This window comes from Triticum dicoccoides, chromosome 2B (assembly GCF_002162155.2).
Source record: "Triticum dicoccoides isolate Atlit2015 ecotype Zavitan chromosome 2B, WEW_v2.0, whole genome shotgun sequence".
Classification (NCBI taxonomy): domain Eukaryota; kingdom Viridiplantae; phylum Streptophyta; class Magnoliopsida; order Poales; family Poaceae; genus Triticum; species Triticum dicoccoides.
This window is the reverse complement of record NC_041383.1, coordinates 811696483-811714764: the sequence shown is the minus strand read 5'-3', so window position 1 is coordinate 811714764 and position 18282 is coordinate 811696483. Positions and strand designations below refer to the sequence as shown.

At 47.8% G+C, this 18282-nt stretch overlaps 5 protein-coding genes and 1 non-coding gene across 6 annotated transcripts; 4 read left to right on the top strand and 2 right to left on the bottom strand.

Annotated features, from left to right (window-relative positions):
* Nucleotides 1–482: 482 nt before the first annotated feature.
* Nucleotides 483–2617, bottom strand: LOC119361532. The gene is made up of 3 exons (XM_037626696.1): nucleotides 1765–2617; nucleotides 1414–1661; nucleotides 483–1290 (listed from the first exon to the last, which is right to left on the bottom strand). Exons 1-3 carry the CDS (start codon nucleotides 2615–2617, stop codon nucleotides 616–618), a joined length of 1776 nt encoding a protein of 591 aa, XP_037482593.1. The 3' UTR covers nucleotides 483–615.
* A 2834-nt stretch (nucleotides 2618–5451) lies between these two features.
* On the top strand, nucleotides 5452–7539 carry LOC119366520 (serine/threonine-protein kinase ATG1t-like). The gene is made up of 8 exons (XM_037632265.1): nucleotides 5452–5792; nucleotides 5873–5993; nucleotides 6112–6170; nucleotides 6263–6327; nucleotides 6636–6729; nucleotides 6808–6888; nucleotides 6986–7100; nucleotides 7204–7539. Exons 1-8 carry the CDS (start codon nucleotides 5541–5543, stop codon nucleotides 7254–7256), a joined length of 840 nt encoding a protein of 279 aa, XP_037488162.1. The 5' UTR covers nucleotides 5452–5540; the 3' UTR covers nucleotides 7257–7539.
* Nucleotides 7540–8037: 498 nt separating this feature from the next.
* LOC119366519 (putative pentatricopeptide repeat-containing protein At3g15130) lies at nucleotides 8038–10992 on the top strand. The gene has a single exon (XM_037632264.1). The coding sequence runs from the start codon at nucleotides 8173–8175 to the stop codon at nucleotides 10288–10290; it is 2118 nt and encodes a 705-aa protein (XP_037488161.1). The 5' UTR covers nucleotides 8038–8172; the 3' UTR covers nucleotides 10291–10992.
* Nucleotides 10993–11721: 729 nt separating this feature from the next.
* On the top strand, nucleotides 11722–11808 carry TRNAY-GUA. The gene is given in 2 exon segments: nucleotides 11722–11758; nucleotides 11773–11808. It is a non-coding gene; the product is annotated as a tRNA-Tyr (tRNA).
* A 663-nt stretch (nucleotides 11809–12471) lies between these two features.
* On the bottom strand, nucleotides 12472–15932 carry LOC119366516 (3-isopropylmalate dehydrogenase 2, chloroplastic-like). Its single transcript, XM_037632262.1, has 11 exons — nucleotides 15701–15932; nucleotides 15490–15619; nucleotides 15243–15354; nucleotides 14649–14724; nucleotides 14434–14522; nucleotides 14099–14185; nucleotides 13784–13900; nucleotides 13583–13690; nucleotides 13434–13487; nucleotides 13172–13324; nucleotides 12472–12865 (listed from the first exon to the last, which is right to left on the bottom strand). The coding sequence occupies exons 1-11, from the start codon at nucleotides 15915–15917 to the stop codon at nucleotides 12803–12805; spliced, it is 1206 nt and encodes a 401-aa protein (XP_037488159.1). The 5' UTR covers nucleotides 15918–15932; the 3' UTR covers nucleotides 12472–12802.
* Nucleotides 15933–15984: 52 nt separating this feature from the next.
* On the top strand, nucleotides 15985–18011 carry LOC119366518 (UPF0235 protein C15orf40 homolog). Its single transcript, XM_037632263.1, has 3 exons — nucleotides 15985–16193; nucleotides 16259–16347; nucleotides 17525–18011. The coding sequence occupies exons 1-3, from the start codon at nucleotides 16019–16021 to the stop codon at nucleotides 17651–17653; spliced, it is 393 nt and encodes a 130-aa protein (XP_037488160.1). The 5' UTR covers nucleotides 15985–16018; the 3' UTR covers nucleotides 17654–18011.
* The last annotated feature ends 271 nt before the right edge of the window (nucleotides 18012–18282 follow it).

The following is an 18282-nucleotide window of genomic DNA, read 5'->3' as shown; positions in this document are numbered from 1 at the left end:
TGTTGGCTCAGTACTATCCAACACCACGGCTCTAACCTTTGTTGCTGCTCTCTCTAAACAGAGCTCATATACGGATTCCTAAAAGCTCAACTTCATTTATAAAAATCCAATGGCTTCCAAGCATTAAGTAACTAAAAGTGGAGAATGAGAGCTCTCAGATATGCAATTTGTGGTAACCACCTTGTCTTCTTCCCTTTGATCTGCATCGACATTTCTGATTTCTGAAGAATCTGGAAGGGAAAAGCAAGAAAACATCACATGAATGAGATGTAATGGAACAGAATAATTTTCATGGTAATTGATGGTTTGACTTGTTGCAGCTCTGTCGAAAAAGAGCTCATATACGGATTCCTAATTGCTTAACTTGCACGTTATAGCAGTAATAGAAGTAGAAACACATCTAGAGACGACTTATAAAACAGAGTCGACACGCACATGGTCGAAATCTTACGTAGCAAATCGATACAACAATAGGTCCACATCGTACATAACTGATCGAATACATGAACAGACAAACAACTACTGGCAAAACAGAGAAATAGATGGATATAACAGGGTGGTGGGTATCATGCTTCATAACATTCACGCCTGAGCACCATCGAACATCTATCCCTCTCACAGAATAACCTTGTTGGTTCGAAGAATAGGTGACCAAGCAATGGTAATCTTCACCGTAGAGCCGTGAAGGACACATTCATGTTCACTTATGCCGCAATACTGAGGCTTGACCATGAAATCAGCTTTCGCAGAAACATTAGGAGGAGAGTCTGAGTAGGCTTCTATGAAAACATTCAAGGTTTCTTCCAATTCTTCAGGATCGTCACCCACTGTTCGTAATTCAACAGAAACAACATGCCTTGACAGATCAAGGTAACCATCTTCTTCGCCTATTGGCATCTTCCCACCATCACAATAATTAGAATCAAGCAACACAACTTGGGTGGGCGGGGCAGTGCCTTGACCTCGAGGTGGTGAGGAGCAAGCAACTCGGCCTCCATGAATGAAAGGGGTTGTACTGCCTTTAACAAAGCCACCGACACGCAAGAAAGTTGCTTGGACTGATTCACGGTATAGTTGCTGCAGGCTTAACTCTGTTGTGCAAAGACGGTTCTCCAAGGTAAGAATATATAAATCATCATCGGCATGATAGTGACGGTGCTGGCATCTCTTAGTGATCAACACTGTGTCCTCAGACTCCGAGGGGCCCTTAAGTTTTAGTTGGACTTCAAGGCTAACATGGTCCTCAGCCAAAATTGCACGAGATGGGCCAGTCAAGCACAAGAAGGGTTTCTGCAGGCATCATCATTACACATGCTTAATTAGTTGCAACAAACCAATGGATCGACAAAGTAAGACGCATGAAACAAGGAGGAGATAAAAAGGGAAATTTAACAGAATACTGCAGGCGCTTACTTCTTGGGTGATCTCTTGGAAATTCTCCCTTTCCCGCAAGAAGAGAAAATTGCGTCTGCGATCCACACTGTCTCGTGCAGCGATGAGGCCGTACACTTTGAGTGGCCATTCCAGGAGTGGCCATTGCAGGTCCAAATCGATGTTGGCAATTTTGAAGGAGAAGATCTGCAAGGTGATCTTGTTGGAAGTAAGATCGGGTGGGATCTGTCTGGGCGTGTAGTTTGTAAAGTGCATGGGGCTCACTAGGGCTGCAAGCACAATGTTGTCAACAAATATTAAGTTAGTATACATTGATCCTACTAAACCATGAATTTAATCGGTACTTGCTACAAGGAAGCAACAGAATCTTACTTGTGAATCTGAAGTGTTCAACTAAGGATGTCATGCCTTGACAGTAGCCCTCGAAGTCGCTCACGTCGGACTCCATCTCCTTGCTGGCCTTCTCCTTGTTGTCCAGCTTCTGATACTCGTGCCAGGACTTGATCCTCTTCTCCCTCTCCTCCTCCGGAGTCAGCTCCGACTTCTTCTCATATGGGTATTCGTGCCAGAAAGGGGCCAGTTCCGATTTGAGCTTGGACATGTCGCGCCGCACATCAGCTAGCCGCTGTAAGATGCCGTCGATCCCCGAGGACTGCGGCGCCTTGTCTTCTTCATCTTTTGGCGTCTCCTTGCTGCTGCTGCTGCTGCTGCTGCAGATAAGTGGGGCTGATGGTATGATCCTGTAATTCAGAAAAGCGACCATCTCTTCCATCTGCGTACAGAGCTCCTTGATCTCCTGCTCGGAGATGATGGAGTTTGATTTCCCCAGGTCCATTTCGACCTCCCCCTCCCCCTCCCCTGGGTTCTTGATCTGCTGATTTGATTTGCCTCCGTTCATCTTGTCCTTGTGAAGCTCATCATCCGCCGCAACATCGCCATACTTGAATTGGGTCATCTCTGAATCCACATGCCCGCCTCTGGTAGCCATCGACTCAATGGCCTCATCCGAATCCATGCGCTCGCCGATCTTGGCGTCCCTGGCAGCCATGGCCTCACTCTGATCCTCAGCGACAATTGAACTCATACCCGGAGCGCCCAGCTTGCGCATTTTGAACGGCGGAGGGCTCCCCTCCACGACGTCTTCCCCGCCGCCATCCGCCGTCGCAGTTCTTATGGGAGGAGGGAAGGGGTCGTTGAGATCGCTGTACTTCGCCGCCGCCGCCATCAGCCATGGCAGTTCACCTGTACCTCACTTCAAGGCCCAGGCACGGCACATTAGGGCGTAGCATGTTTATATTTTATTGGCCTTTTTTCGGCCCAATTACTTTGATATTTTTAGTAAATTCTGCATTTTATATTACTCAAAAAAAAACTCTGCATTTTTTTTAGAAAAAGACATACAAAAAATAAAAAAGAATGTAAAGTGTTATATGGGATAAATCTTGATTTTTATTAGTTATTGCCTCATTAAAAAACTTCCATCCTCGGAAGGAAAAAAAAGTACAGAGTCACACTTTAAATTATATAAAAGGGTAAGAAAGTTACAAAAGAAAAATATAAATTACAAAGAATTGGTGGTGTGCCTGGGCCGGCCAGGTTACCTAACTGTGTGTCGTGCTGACACGTAGGCCTCACCTAGCGGCCCAGGCGTGTCACAACCTGGCACATCCCATTTATCCTAGTGTCGAGCCAGACACGTGGCATGTCAAGCACGTGTGCTTTTGGACCGGTCCACGAAGCACAACTGTTAGGCCAGGTTTGGGCCACCCCGTAGAATGTCTTCGCTTATATTCTTTCTTAAACACACATCGGCCCGATCCACAAAATCAGATCACATCCATCGGCTCCACTAGAGGATAGTGTTCCCTAAAAAAAACTAGAGGATAGTGAGTAGTATTGCTTTGCTCTCAACCTTCATTTTTTTTCTCTCAATAGAAGACTTCACTTTTCTACCCTCAAACAAATGGAAAGAAAAAAGAAACCTGTAGGTTTTCCATCACCTATTTTTTACCCTCAAACAAATAGAAAGAAAAAGAAACATGTAGGAGGTCGAACCATCACGACGATGGCAAATCCCCTTCAATAGTAGGGAAGATAACAATTCAATGACGAGAGGCATATGTAAGAAAAATCCAGTATAAGGTTGGGCTAGGGTCAGTTGGCAGAGTTTTTGACACACCTTTCAGATACTCCATGTGTCATGGTTTTAGCTCAAATTTGAACTAAAACCACGATACTTATCTTGGTTTTTTTAGCAAAACTTATCTTGAGTTGTAGGGAGTATACGCACCTCTTGGCCCAATTGGCATATTTGCTATTTTCATTCCATGAAAAAATGAATTCCCTCAAAAATATGAAAATAAATGGTACGCTCTCTCCCACTACTTCACGGCACTGGCGAAAGTGGGTGGCTGAGAGCTGTGAGAGCGTCACACCATATGTTGCGAGATGAGCGGTTAAAATGCATAGGCTGGCTAATAAAGCTCCTATTTTTCTGAAAAATCATGTGCGCCCTTTTTGGTCGTTTGGTTACTGTTCATTTGGTTTGACTTGTCTGGAATAGGACAATTATGTAAATAAAGCGTGGCAATTTTATAGTTTTTTGTGTACGCAGAGAACATTTTTTAGGGCTTCACATTATATAGAGAACAACAAATCACTAGGTTTACCTCTTGCAAAGGTCACTCCCACCTTTTTAGGAGTTGACAAGTGGCACACTACATGTGCGCCACTTGTGGTAACATGGAGTTCTTTTTCATAGATTCATTTATTCAAAATATTTTATCTCTTGAACCGTGCGACCAAATCCCGAACGGTTTTCATTGTTTGATTTCTTGCTCGATATTTTCAAAACTATCCCATGTTAATAGATTTCGATGAACTTTTATTTACGGGAAAGGAGAAAAAAATGAATGAAAAAAGGAGCTGGAAGCATTTTTTTCACTTTCTTTTCTTTTTTTAGAGAAGAATAGATGTGCTTCTGGCAGAAGCAAATTTGTGCCTCCACGAGAGATTTGCTTCTCGTGGAAGCACGTTTTTTTTCCGTTTCAATGTGATGTGAAAGGAATATGTGCCTCCACAAGAAGCAAATCTGAGCCTCTCATGAAAGCACTTTTGTTTTGAGAAGTTTGTGTAAGCAAATATATGCCTCCATGACGAAAGTGTGTTTCTGCTCCCGAGCTCAAATGAGCTCGATGAACAGTAAAAAAAACTTCTAATTTTTTTGGGGAAACATTGACAGAAGTTCTAAGTTCTTGCAAAAATTCGATGTAATCACATTCATGTAAGGCGTGGTAGAAAAAACAAATTCAGTGCTTCAAAATGCTTTTGAAAGTAGTATTTTCAGAGTACGTTTGTTTTTTGCCATGCCTTCTAGGAATATGATTTCATGACGAACTTTTGCAAGCACTTAAAACTTTTGTTAATGTTTCTCCCAAAAAAAATTTGGATTTTTAAAATTTGTTTTGATTTTTTTAATTTACTTTTCACCCGAGCTCATTTGAGCTCGAGGGCATAAATTCTGCGTCCCCTCCATGAGAAGAAAATTTGTGTTTCTCAGAGAAGCAAACATGTGCCGACATGAGAAGCAAATCCGAAAGCACATTTTTTTTCATCTCGCGGAAACAAATTTATGTCTCCACGAGAAGCAAATATGTGCTTTTCGTGAAGCACAATATATTTTTCCATGCAAAAAAGATCCACGAATTTTCCTCTGCAAAACCTAAGAAAAACGAACGAAAACTGTAAACCCCCCAAAAAAAACATGTAAAACTCGAAAACTTGTACAGAAAAATAAAATATGAAATTCAGAGGTAGCACCCAACATGTTACATGTGACGGCGGCTAGACACACCACTTGTGTGCACCCAGGACATGAAAAATGACCCTGCCAGGATAACCTCAATTTTCAGTTTAGTTGCTCTCATAGAATAGTTTTTTTTCCTTTGAGAAAACTATCATTTGTTTTTTGAGGGGATTGAGAAAACTCTCATAGAACAGTTCGGTAGGCGCAGGAGAAGAAGAAGATGGGCTTTTGCTAATAGTTTGAGCTTTCTCATCCTGGGCTCTCGGCCGAATCAGAATTGCTATTTTCATTCCAAGATTATTTTTTTCTGTCTCGGTTGGTACGGGCTTCCAGTCCGTTCTCGATGGCCGGGAGGAGCACGGAGGCGGCGCCGACGGTGGTGGGCGGCTACGAGCTGCGGGAGCGCCTGGGCGGGCGGCCCCCGGCCACGTCGGTGTGGCGCGCGGTGCGGCTGTCGACGGGCGCCCCCGCGGCCGTGAAGCAGGTGCGGCTGGCCGGCCTCCCCGGCCGCCTCCGCGACAGCCTCGACTGCGAGCTCCGCTTCCTCGCCGCCGTCAGCCACCCCAACATCATCCGCCTCCTCGACGTCGTCCGGGTACGACCAACCCCAAGCCCCCCTTCTCGTCTTCTTGTACCAATCGAGTGGCTTATTACGCTCCGTCGTCCCTCGGACAGACCACGGGCTGCATCTACCTCGTCATGGAGCTCTGCGAGGGGGGAGACCTGGCGACCTACATCCAGCGCACCGGCGGCAGGGTGGATGAGGGCGTCGCCAGGAATTTCATGAGACAGATCGGTAATTCATCCTATCATCTACTGTGTTCCCCAATTGTTCGGGGAAATTTTGTTTCCACCGTCGATTTCGATTCGATGTGATGTGTGAAAACTGGAGCTTGCCCCCTTGTGGCTGGCAGGAGCTGGTTTGCAAGTGCTCCGCCGGCACCACGTCGTCCACCGGGACTTGAAGCCTGAGGTCCAGGGACTGGAATCCCTTGTTTGATGTTTTCCAACTAGGTTCAAACTGTCAATTTTGAATTGATAGAGCTGTTGAATGAATTGTTGCAGAACATCCTGCTCTCTTGTCCTGGCAGCGATGCGATACTCAAGATATCCGATTTCGGCCTGTCCAGGTATGTTCTGAAATGGCAGTTCTTGTATTGACAAGTACCCATTTTATCATGTATGAGTAGTTGCAGGAAAAAATATGCCATTCATCGTAGCAGCCGCTGCTGTTCTTTTGGTCAACTTTGAAATCAATCGTTGGACGTTCTTTCAACATCTGTTAGCTACTGAACCACATCAGAGTAGCAGAAACCCAAAATATGTAATGATGCTAAACATGGTGGAGTGTGTTCAGCGTGATAAGTAAGGCTCGTTAGTTAGGCAATCAAGTTTCTGGACAAACAAAAATACAGTCACATTTATTGCTCTTTACTAGGGTTCTTCATCCTGGGGAGTACGCAGAGACAGCCTGCGGCACCCGCTTGTACATGGCCCCTGAAGTCATGCTATTTCAGAAGTACGATGACAAGGTATGCCGTATATGCTCACATGCCCAACATTTTTTTGCCACAACGAATGGCACAAATCTGAACATCTCCTGTGCGCAGGTAGACTTGTGGAGTATCGGTGCGATCCTCTTTGAGCTCTTGAACGGCTACCCACCATTCCATGGTAGAAGCAACGTGCAGGTGCTGCCCTTTCTCTCGCCAATTGTGTTCAATCATCCTATGAGATCCGTAGATTTCACAACATTCCTCCTTGGCTCACATTTTTTACTTTCTTCAGATGCTTCAATGCATAAACAGAACCAGTAGCTCCCTTCCGTTCTCGCAACTCGTTGTGCCCAGCCTGCATCCAGACTCCATTGACATATGCACCAGACTACTGTGCACGAATCCAGGTCTGTCTTCGATGCTGGTCATGCCGCCTCTTCCGCCAACCAAAATGCTGAAACTCCGGATGGTTATACATAGCTGACGTTTGGACGGCTGTTTTGTTTGCAGTGAAGCGGCTGTCGTTGCAAGAATTCATCAACCACGGCTTTCTCAGGCCGTAGATGCCACACTGAAACTGAAGTGGATTTTGGTGCTGGCTGCAGTGTAATCTGAAGCATAGGATCTGTTTGCTTGTTTGTGTTGGCTTCAGATATGGCAATATAGATCTGAATGGTTTACACTTTACAGAATTGTCCATGTACGATGTCATGCCGTTTAACTGTAGCCTGTAGGACTGCTCAATATCTGAAGCTTAGGACTGGTTGATTAGTTTACTGTACTTTACTTACTGTATATGGAAAATGTGAATGTGAATATAATGTAAGAAAACTGTAGCATTTTGCATGGTTCTGGTTTGCAAGCAGTTGCCTGTTGAGATGGCCTGACAGAAGAAGCAACTTCCTTCTGTGAGGAGGATCATTCTTGCGGATTAACCCTGTCAGGAGAATTCACTGCTAGTTTTGATCTTTCCTGACTTTTTTTTCATAGAATAAGAAGAGCAATACCCCCTCCATTCACAAATATAAAATGTTTTGGATATTTCAATGTGGACCTCTAATACGGTCTGAAATGAGTGAACAAATACCGTAAAACGTGTCTACGTACGTCCGATTCATAAAAATTTATAAAAAGTTAGAACATGTAATATTTTGTGAACGGAGGGAGAATCAAATCGTAGCCAGCACCAACTAGTTTGAAAATAAAAAGCATGCCACCCAGTTCAAAATTTCCATATGATAAATGGATGATTTTGAGGCAGATTTGTACTGAACCTTGAAAGGAATTACAGAGAAAACAAAAATACCACACTTGTCCCTCTCCTCTTCTCTTTCCCCATCCGACGCCACTCCCAGCGCGCACCGTGCGCGCCCGCGACCGGCGACGAGCGCGGCCGGCGCCCCTCCACATGCTGACCTCGCCGCGATCTCTCATAGTCCGGCGGCGCCATCTCCCTTCCAACTCTCCAGGGCGAACCCAATGGAGCGGCGGAGGATGCTCGCGGACCTCCTCCGGGCGAGCGCGAGGAGCCCAGACCTACGCGGCGGCGCGCAGCTCCACAGCACCCTCATAAGGCTCGGCTTCGGGTCGGACACCATGCTGGGCAACAACCTCATCGACATGTACGCCAAGTGCGGCCGCCTCGACATGTCCCGCCAGGTGTTCGACGGAATGCCCGAGAGGAACGTGGTGTCGTGGACGGCGCTCATGGTGGGCTTCCTGCAGCAGGGGCGCGCCGGGGAGTGCCTCCGGCTCTTCGGGGAGATGCGGCGGCTCTCGGAGGCCCCGCCGAACGAGTTCACCCTCTCGGCAACCCTCAAGGCGTGCGGCGTCGTCGGAGACACGGGCGCCGGTGTTCGTGTCCACGGGGCCTGCGTCAGGATGGGGTTCGAGGGGCACGGCGTCGTCGCCAACTCGCTGGTGCTCGTGTACTCCAAGGGCGGGAGGATCGGCGACGCGCGGCGGGTGTTTGATGGCGCTGCTGCGTTCCGGGACCTCGTCACCTGGAACGCCATGATCTCCGGCTACGCGCACGCCGGGCAAGGCAGGGACTCCCTGCTCGTCTTCTGGGAGATGCAGCGGCGAGGAGACGAGGGTTGTCAGCCCGACGAGTTCACCTTCGCCAGCTTGCTGAAAGCCTGCAGTGGCCTAGGGGCGGCTCGCGAGGGCGCGCAGGTTCATGCGGCCATAGCAACAAGAGGAGTCTCCACGGCGTCCAATGTCATCCTCACCGGCGCGCTGCTTGATGTTTATGTAAAATGCCGATGCCTCCCGCTGGCGATGCAGGTGTTTGATCGGTTGGAAAGGAAGAATGCCATCCAGTGGACAACGGTGATCATCGGGCATGCACAAGAAGGGCAGGTGAAGGAAGCATTGGATCTGTTCCGGCGGTTCTGGAGCTCCGGCGTCCGTGCTGATGGCCATGTCCTCTCCAGCGTTATCGGTGTGTTTGCAGACTTCACCCTCGTGGAGCAAGGGAGGCAAATGCACTGCTACACGGTGAAGAATCCAACAGGGATGGACGTGTCAGTATCCAACTCCATCGTCGACATGTACCACAAGTGCGGGCTGACTGACGAGGCGGAGCGGCAGTTCTGGGAGACGCCGATGAGGAACGTCGTGTCATGGACAGCGATGATCAACGGCCTCGGGAAGCATGGCCATGGTCGAGAGGCCATTGACATGTTCGAGAAAATGCAAACGGAAGGCGTTGAGCCTGACGAGGTTAGCTACCTGGCCCTCCTGTCGGCGTGCAGCCACTCCGGCCTTGTCGACGAGTGCCGCCGGTACTTCTCAGTGATCCGGCAGGACAAACGGCTGAGGCCGAGAGCAGAGCACTACGCGTGCATGGTCGACCTCCTCGGCCGCGCTGGGGAGCTCGCGGAGGCCAGGGACCTCGTTGCGACGATGCCGATGGCACCCACCGTTGGCGTATGGCAGACGCTGCTCGGCGCCTGCAGGGTGCACAAGGACGTCACCACAGCCAGGGAGGCGGGCGAGGCCCTCCTGGCCATGGACGGCGACAACCCGGCCAACTACGTGATGCTGTCGAACATCTTCGCTGAGGCCGGCGAGTGGCGGGAGCACCAGCAGGTGCGCGACGCCATGCGGCGCCGGGGCCTGCGGAAGCAGGGCGGGTGCAGCTGGGTGGAGGTCGGCAAGGAAACACACTTCTTCTACGGCGGCGGCGACACCACCCACCCGCGCGCCGCCGACATCCGCCGCGTGCTCCGCGGCGTGGAGAGCAGGATGAGGGAGCGGCTCGGGTACAGTGCTGGGTCGTCGGCGCACGCGGCGGCGCTGCACGACGTGGACGAGGAGTCGCGCGCCGAGGGCCTGCGGGCGCACAGCGAGCGGCTGGCCGTGGGGCTGTGGCTGCTGCACCGCGGTGAGCGCCACCGTGGCGACGGGGAGGAGGAGGAGGAGGGGGGGAGGAGGGAGGTGATCAGGGTGTACAAGAACCTGCGGGTGTGCGGCGACTGCCACGAGTTCTTCAAGGGGCTGTCGCGGGTGGTGGGGCGGGCGATGGTGGTCAGGGACGCCAACCGGTTCCACAGGTTCCAGGACGGCTCCTGCTCCTGCAGAGACTACTGGTAACTTGTGACTTGTCTGACTGAACTCACACTGAAGCAGCCACCTCATGGGCTGGGTTGACAAAGAAGAAGGCATAGGCCACCACCGAAATGCTAAGCAACATGGATATCCCATTGGCGTGTGATCAAGATATCCGCTCTGCCCGGAGTTGTGCAGGCTGCAGGCAACATACAATCTATGTTGTGATGATGGCCCTTTTGGGAAGAAGAAGATCTGGGGATTGCCATATGCCCAGGTGAAGTTGAGCATTTGATTTGGGCACTGATTTGGTGACAGTATCCTGCAGGCAGCTCGATCTCGTGTGAAGATAAGGAGGAGACTAAACAGGGGTGGATGCAGATCACTTGTTTTCGAAGGTGCGAGTGAGTTACTGGGGGAATGAAGGTGCCAGCAGCTTGGTTTTGAATTGCCGGCTGGTTCCTCAGCTAAAACAGAGTCCCGAGGACATGCCCTGAAATTTTGTGCGTTTCTTTGGCCTTGATGGTCTTTCGGGCCGCAGCAAAGCCAGTTACTGAGCCTCATGAGCAACTTCAGCATCTACATATGGATTAGCCAGGTACGTAACATGCATTGCTGAATTTACTTGAAGGAGAATGTTGAATGCCCGAATCTTTGAGCTCGTGCGCTGAGTGCTGACACTACTCCTACTGTGTTGCCGCCGTTAATGAAATGTTCAGATGGGCAGCTTGACCCCCCTGCTGTAAACCTTTCGAATTTTCCTTTTATATATGCGTCCTTGTCTGAATGAATCCGTTTACGGTGCAAAGGGGGCTGGAAATTGACTCACCGTTATTATTACAGTCCCTGCAGTTCCCGTGCAATTTTATGTTTGCGATATTTACATCCAGAAGAGCTGGATTTTTTTTTAAAAAAAAAATTTGCGAATAAGAGCTCGATTTTTCTGACGAGAGCGGTGGATTGTTCATTTAGCCGTCGAGATATTCGGTCTGTCTGGAGTTGTGCTTGTGCAGACGGTCTTTTCTGGAACAAGATCTGCGCCCAGTTAGGCGCTGTTCGGTACCACTCCGCTCCCGAAGCTGCGGTTCAAAACACCGGAGTTGCAGTTTTCCCGCTCCGCAAATTCCGGGAGCGGGTGATTACCGAACATGGCCTTAGTATGGCTAAAGCACAGCTCTGACTTCTGAGACAAGCACGGTGACTGCTATACTTACCTACTGTAGTGGTGAGAGCGAAAGACTTGACTTGTTCTTGGGTCGCCTCAAGGTATAATAAATTTTAGAGCATGTCTCTCTCTCAAAAAAAAAAATTACAGCACTCTGAATGAATCTGTCGATGTGTCCCATCTCTAAACACTCTGCTGCTTGGCTAAACCGCCTCCTGCCGGTCACTAATTGTTGGGGAGGGTTGGTGGCATGGAGCCGTTGGGCTCCGAGAAAGGTGTCAAAAAGGTTTTGGGAGGAGCAAAATCACAAGCCGACCTTAGCTCAGTTGGTAGAGCGGAGGACTGTAGTGGATGCAGATTCAATCCTTAGGTCACTGGTTCGAATCCGGTAGGTCGGATTTCCCCTTTTATTTTTTTATTTTTTTATTTTTTTCTTCTTATATATGAATACAAAAATTGAAAAATCCACCTCTTTACAAAAGTCTCTTTCGTTTTATCTAAGAATCTTTCAGGTTCAGTCACGTTGGAATCATTATTTCCTTTGGTCACTCTATCGTTTCGTCTCAGAATCTTTTGAAACGTAGAGAGAATCTTTTCAAGCTCTATCGTTTCGTCTCAGGATCTTTTGAAACGTAGAGTGAATCTTTTCAAATAGGAAATGAAATATGGATGGAGATTCAGTTTCAGAAAGCCATTTGAGTTTTGCTGCTCAACAATAGACCATCAGATTAGCAGACCAATCTTACACCCAAATGTAGGCGCAAAAACTTAAATCCAGTATAGGTCGGATTTCTATTATAAACATTTAATCTCTGAATGGCCCCCAAAAAATATATCCGTCTTCGTCCACTCTATTTACTTTTGATATAGCTAATAAATATCTGGGAAAGACATATCGACGGGGATTTTAGGTTCACAAAGTCACATTCAAATCTGCTGCTTAGATTAGCGGAACCGACTTACCCCAAAATCTAGTTGATGATTACTTCTGTTACCCACTCGTTTTTTTTTTCAAGATACATTAGATGGGACATGACAGGAATGTACTAACTTATCCCAAATGACAGTGCCACAAAATCCAATATCTTTTTCATTCCAGCCAGGAGCAAAGGGAACCATCCCCACCCTTTTTCTATCCATCGCTGATACAATTCATTCAATCAAGGCACACAAAAAATCTTTCCAATGAGAAAGGGAAAAGACGATCCACTAAATTCCTGCACCCAACTACAAGGGTGGAAGCAGGCAAACATAAAAACAAAATCACACAATCCAGGGGCAAGATCGACGATCTTTGGTGGGGTAAGGTCAGATCATATCCCGGTGCGCTTTCGACCATCCCATGTCGCAGGCTTCTTCAACCCTCCGTACCGATGGCTATCGATTTACCGTTTACTTCTGTGACTCCAGAGCCTTCAAGACTTCCTCTCCCATTCGCTTGCATCCAACCAATGTCTGCAGAGGAAGAACATAACTATGTAAGTCCGGAAAAAAGTGGAAACAAGAGAGCAAAAAGTAGTGCATAAGTTTGGCAGGTCATAAGTTTGGCAGGTTAAGGAAAAGAGGACGAAAGCCTTCTATCTGCCAAACAATCCAAGTACATGTAATTGATGTGCAAGTAGAAAGCTACAACTGTACGAAACAGATAAATATGTAATTATTTGTTTGACAGAAACATAGGCATTGGATTTCTCTTCCAACATAATTGTGGCAAATATTCAGTGCAGCAATTATTGAACATGTTGCATGGACTAATCTTACCGTCCCAGGAGAATATATGTCCCCAGTTCGGAACCCATTGTCCAGTGTCTCTGTAACCGCGGCTTCGATTCTCTTTGCAGCTCTTTCTACACCAAGGCCATATTTCAATAGCATCGCAGCACTAAGAATTGTAGCTAACGGGTTTGCCTTGTCCTGCACTCAGCAAATTGTAGAAGGGAGCAGAATTTTGAACGGAGTTAGACAACAAAAGGCAACGCAGTAGTATCCAAGGATTGTTCTGAAATTTAGGAGCTATGTCAACCTGGCCAGCAATGTCAGGAGCAGAGCCATGAATGGGTTCAAAAAGACCCGGTCCCTATACAGAAAAAGAAGATCCTTGATAAGCGCTTTACTTCCAGCAATTTCGGCATAAAATAAGTGCGTCTGAACTCTGAAAACAACTTATATTACCGATTCACCAACACTGGCAGATGGCAGCATTCCAATGCTTCCTGTGATCATTGATGCTTCGTCCGATAATATGTCACCAAAAATATTGTTTGTCACAATCGTGTCAAACTGTGATAATGAAGGCAAGGGAATACAGGAGGTCAGCACATCTCCAAACTGCTTAGCTCAGGGTGAGATTAAGTTACATAAATGGAAACAAACCTGTTTAGGATTCCTAACAAGCTGCATTGCAGCGTTATCGACGTACATGTGTGAGAGCTCTACGTCAGGGAATTCGGAAGCTATTGCAGTTACCCGTTTCCTCCAGAGCATAGATGCCTACAATAGCATTAGTAAAAATTGATGCATTAGACTCAGCAAGATGATAGGTCATAATTGTTGCATCCAACTAAATATGTAAGGAAGAGTTATAAAACATTGAATATAATATTGTCTCAAATATGCTCCATGGCCCAGTTCTAATTTCCATACAAGTCAAACAACTCAAAAATATTTGGGATTCTTATAATTAAGTACCTCAAGCACATTCGCCTTGTCCACCGAGCATAGTTTCCCTCCTCTCTTGCGAGCAACCTCAAATGCAACACGGGCAATACGATCGATCTGGGGATAGAGTTGTTCGAACATATAGTTAATGCACTATATTCAATAAAAAATGGTATCAAACAAAGAGCTTTCAATCTAATTACATGTGTTCTTCCAGAAAATACATCAGAGAAAAGAAACAGAGAAACAAAATCATCAACAGATTTAGTCATGTTTATGCCTTCGGGGGCAGCAGGGACTATCACTCATTCAAGAAATAGTTTATCAGGGAGATAGTTGAAATGTAAGAGGAACAGTGGAGTCACCTCAGCCACTGAATATATTTCAGTGTTGAAGCCAGTTTCCTCTCCCTTGTCGTTGGTTCCAAAACCCCTAGGTTTGCCGAAGTAGATCCCTGCCACGCAGAGTAATAAAATACCAGTAGAAGTTTCAAGTTTCATCAGAATGCACGTGGAAACATATAAATCAGCACGAAAGAGGAATAACCAGCCATGTTTTATTGTAGTTTAGTTAACATTACCTCCAGTAAGCTCTCTAACAACCATGATGTCAACTCCTTCAGCTACCTCTTTCTTCAAAGTAGATGCATCTACTAACTACAAAAGTGTGAGGCCAAAGAAAGAAGTAATTACACAGGGAACATACGAGCAAATCAGCACACTATTGTAAGTATGTAACCAGTAATAAGTGAAGCAAACAAGTCCATTCGGCCCAAATTTTGCAGCTATGACTTCCTTTGGTAGTATTTTATTGCTTATTTAAACCATGTATTGCCAGTACAGATCATGTTGGGACACAGGAGACACTCAGCTTTTGTATCATGCCTTGGATGCAACTTAAGCAATCTAAGTCATATAGTTAACTAGCTACCTAAAGTACGAAAGGCAGAGTTTAGAGTAGTATCATTAGAAAACCAGGACATTGTTGTCAGTATAAGCACATAATCAGTAAATAATCGAAAATAATAAGTTCATCCACTACTAGTACAGATTAAGCCGGGACACAGGGCATACTCTGATGCCTTCGGTACATGGCCTCAGATGCAAGTTAAGCCAAATAGCTATCTAAAGTACCAACTGCAGTGTTGTCCAACTAAAACAGCATGTTGATATACCTGCGGTAACACGGTGGCTGGCCGCAGATTGGCAAACACGCCAAGCCCGGCACGGATGTTGAGCAGCCCAGTCTCAGGCTTGAGATGCTTCTCATTGTTATCCCACTTATACCTGCAGACCAAATCATCAAACCCAATTATTACTGAAAGAAAACGCAGGTGCACATCACTAATTCTGACCAAAGCAAATGCACTCCGGAGCTGTCACCAGTGATGTTGCTGCTGTCAACAGCAAATTTGCACTCACCCTCCAATCGCGCCGAGGAGGATGGCGTCCGAGGCCCGCGCCGCCGCGAGCGTCTCGTCGGGGAGCGGCACGCCGGCCGCGTCCAGCGCCGCGCCGCCCATCAGCATCTCCCGGAACCGGAGCTCCACGCCTGCGATGGAAGGAAACGAACGGGTCATCGTCGTCACCCTGTTAGTACTCAAAGCTCGGGAGGGAGTTCAGGCGAGCCTACCTTCCTTGGAGCCGGCGGCGGAGAGAACGTCCTTGGCGACGGCGACGACCTCGGGGCCGATGCCGTCGCCGGGGAGGAGCGTAATGCTGTAGTAGCTCCTGGCCGCGGCGGAGCACCGCACGGAGCCCGCCGTCGGCCGCGCCGCCGCGCCGCCGCCCCGCCGGCGGCGGGAGAAGGCTAGGGTTCTGAGCGGCGTGGCTTGGAGCTGAGCCGTCATCGTGCTGGGTGAGCCTGGCCGTCTCCTCTCCTGGGCCTCCACGGGATATATTGTGCCGATGGACTCGGCTCGGGCCCGGCCCAAGTGGAGACCCGGAGGAGATGGCTCCAGGGAAGAAGCGAGGCGGCAAGGCCAAGGGGGCCCCGGCGCCGGCGGCGGCGAGCGCCGGTGCCGCCGGCGGAGGGGAGTTCCCGGGGTGCCTCCGCCTGATGCCGCCGTCCACCGTCGCCATCTCCGTCCACGCCAAGCCCGGCTCCAAGATGGCCACCATCACCGGTCCGTGCTCCCCGCCCCCCTACCCCCCTCCTGCTCAACACGCTAACCTGTTGGGGATTATGCAGAGATCGGGGAGGAGGCCGTCGGGGTGCAGATCGACGCGCCGGCCAGGGACGGGGAGGCCAACGCCGCCCTCGTCGACTTCATCAGCTCGGTAATTTAGTCAGTGTTTCTCTCCCTGCTGATACAGTACTGCTTGATCTAGATGAACTGCCCACCTAGATGATGATCGGTAGTTCCATGGTATAGCTGTGAACTAGATTAGATTGAAGAGGGTTTAAGTTTGGCACGATTTGCTTTGATTCCTGATGCACTTCACTGTGTGCAGACTGAGATCTCCTTCATCAAAGTTCAGATTTTCAGCATGTTAGAAAGTGTTGTTGAAGCATGTGAAATAAGTAGTATTGAACAGACCGTCGAGGGCATGGATTGGCGAAGCTTGTTCACCTTGGAGATGTGTGATGTTCTTTCTTGAATTTCGAATTTCATTTTTCTCCCCTGGTGCACTGCAATCTAGTAGGACATTTTAGCCTCGGTGTTACTGCACCTGCCAGCTTTGCTTCTTTGGCCATTCTGCTTCAGACTTGGCCACCTTAGTTTTGTTGTGGTGTTCCGTAGGAGAAAGATAGCACCAAGGTTCAGTGAGTTTGATGACTGTGTCTGTATGATTCTGTCAAGGGCAATCCAAGGATATGAACTGTGATTGTCCTGAGACCACAAATAACTCCGGTCCTTTCTTTTACCAGAGAATCAGCAGAATTCAGTTGTTGTTTGCACAGAACTGCCATTATCACCCAGGAGTTTGTTGCTGCTGAGCAGATAGTTAAAGTCCATAATCCTACTTGCACTATTGTTTAATATCTTGTCTTATCTCCTACGGACCACATAAAGTTGCTGTCAAACTACAATTCAAGGGGTTGAATTCATGGACAAAAACGGCAGCTGTATCTTTGGGTAGTACCTTATGGGTTGCTGGTTGAGACAGTAGGTGCATTTTCCAATGTTTAGCTCATTAATCAAGACAATAGGCGCCTTATGTGCTGGAAGTATATATTCACTGGTTTGACATGATAATCTAACGGTACAGATGAAGTCACTCTTTGATGCTTCATTTTCTTTGCTCCATCTGAAATGCTGGAAGTTTTTGTTCACGCTTTTCCAATGTTTTAGCTTGTTAATCAAGACAATAGGCGCCTTTTGTGCTGGAAGTATATTCACTGGTTTGGCATGATAATCTAATGGTACAGATGAAGTCACTCTTTGATGCTTCATTTGCTTTGCTCCATCTGAAATGCTGAAAACCTTCTGCAAATGTGCACGCATGAATGCAGGTGCTTGGGGTGAAGAAAAGGGAGGTGTCCATCGGCTCCGGCTCGAAATCGAGGGAGAAGGTCGTGCTAGTGCAGGACGCGACACTCAAAGGCGTCTTCGAGGCCTTGAACAAGGCGTGCGGCCCTTGATGATGTATGTTAACCATGAGTAATATAAATTGGCTGAGCGAGCAGAGTGTATCAGCTGTAGGAACCGGTGCTCTTTCTCCGGTACAAATCGTCACCATGCCGGTGAGAGCGAACCTGGTAAAAGGCTGAACGAACCATGGGCACGGCCAGTCTTGTCACTGCGATCGTCATGGGGAACTGCTCTTTTCTGAAGAAAATGTAACGGAGATGCATGTATAGTACAGTAGTGTGCGTGACAGGCTGAGCCTCTGTATTGCCATTTGACATTTGGTGCGCCTATAAACGGGAGATTTATGTATGGCCGTACGGCGCTTGGACGTAATGCTTGATCATCTTGGAGTTGTGTGATATTCTTCAATTTCATGCCTCCCTTTTTTTTCTTTTCTTTCTGAAGCATTGCAGTTCAGTATTAGAGAAAGACGTGTTAGTCCCACTGTTGCTGCACCTGTCAATTCTGCTTCTTTGGTCATTCTGCTTCAAACCTTAGTTCAGTCTGGGGCGTGCCCTAGGAGCAAGTTGTAAGTTTGAAACGTGTGTCAGTGTGATCTGTGAAGGGCAAATCCAGGTTTTGAACTTTGATTGGAGAATTAAGTGGCCGTTTGCACCTAACTGTCAATATCACCCAGGGG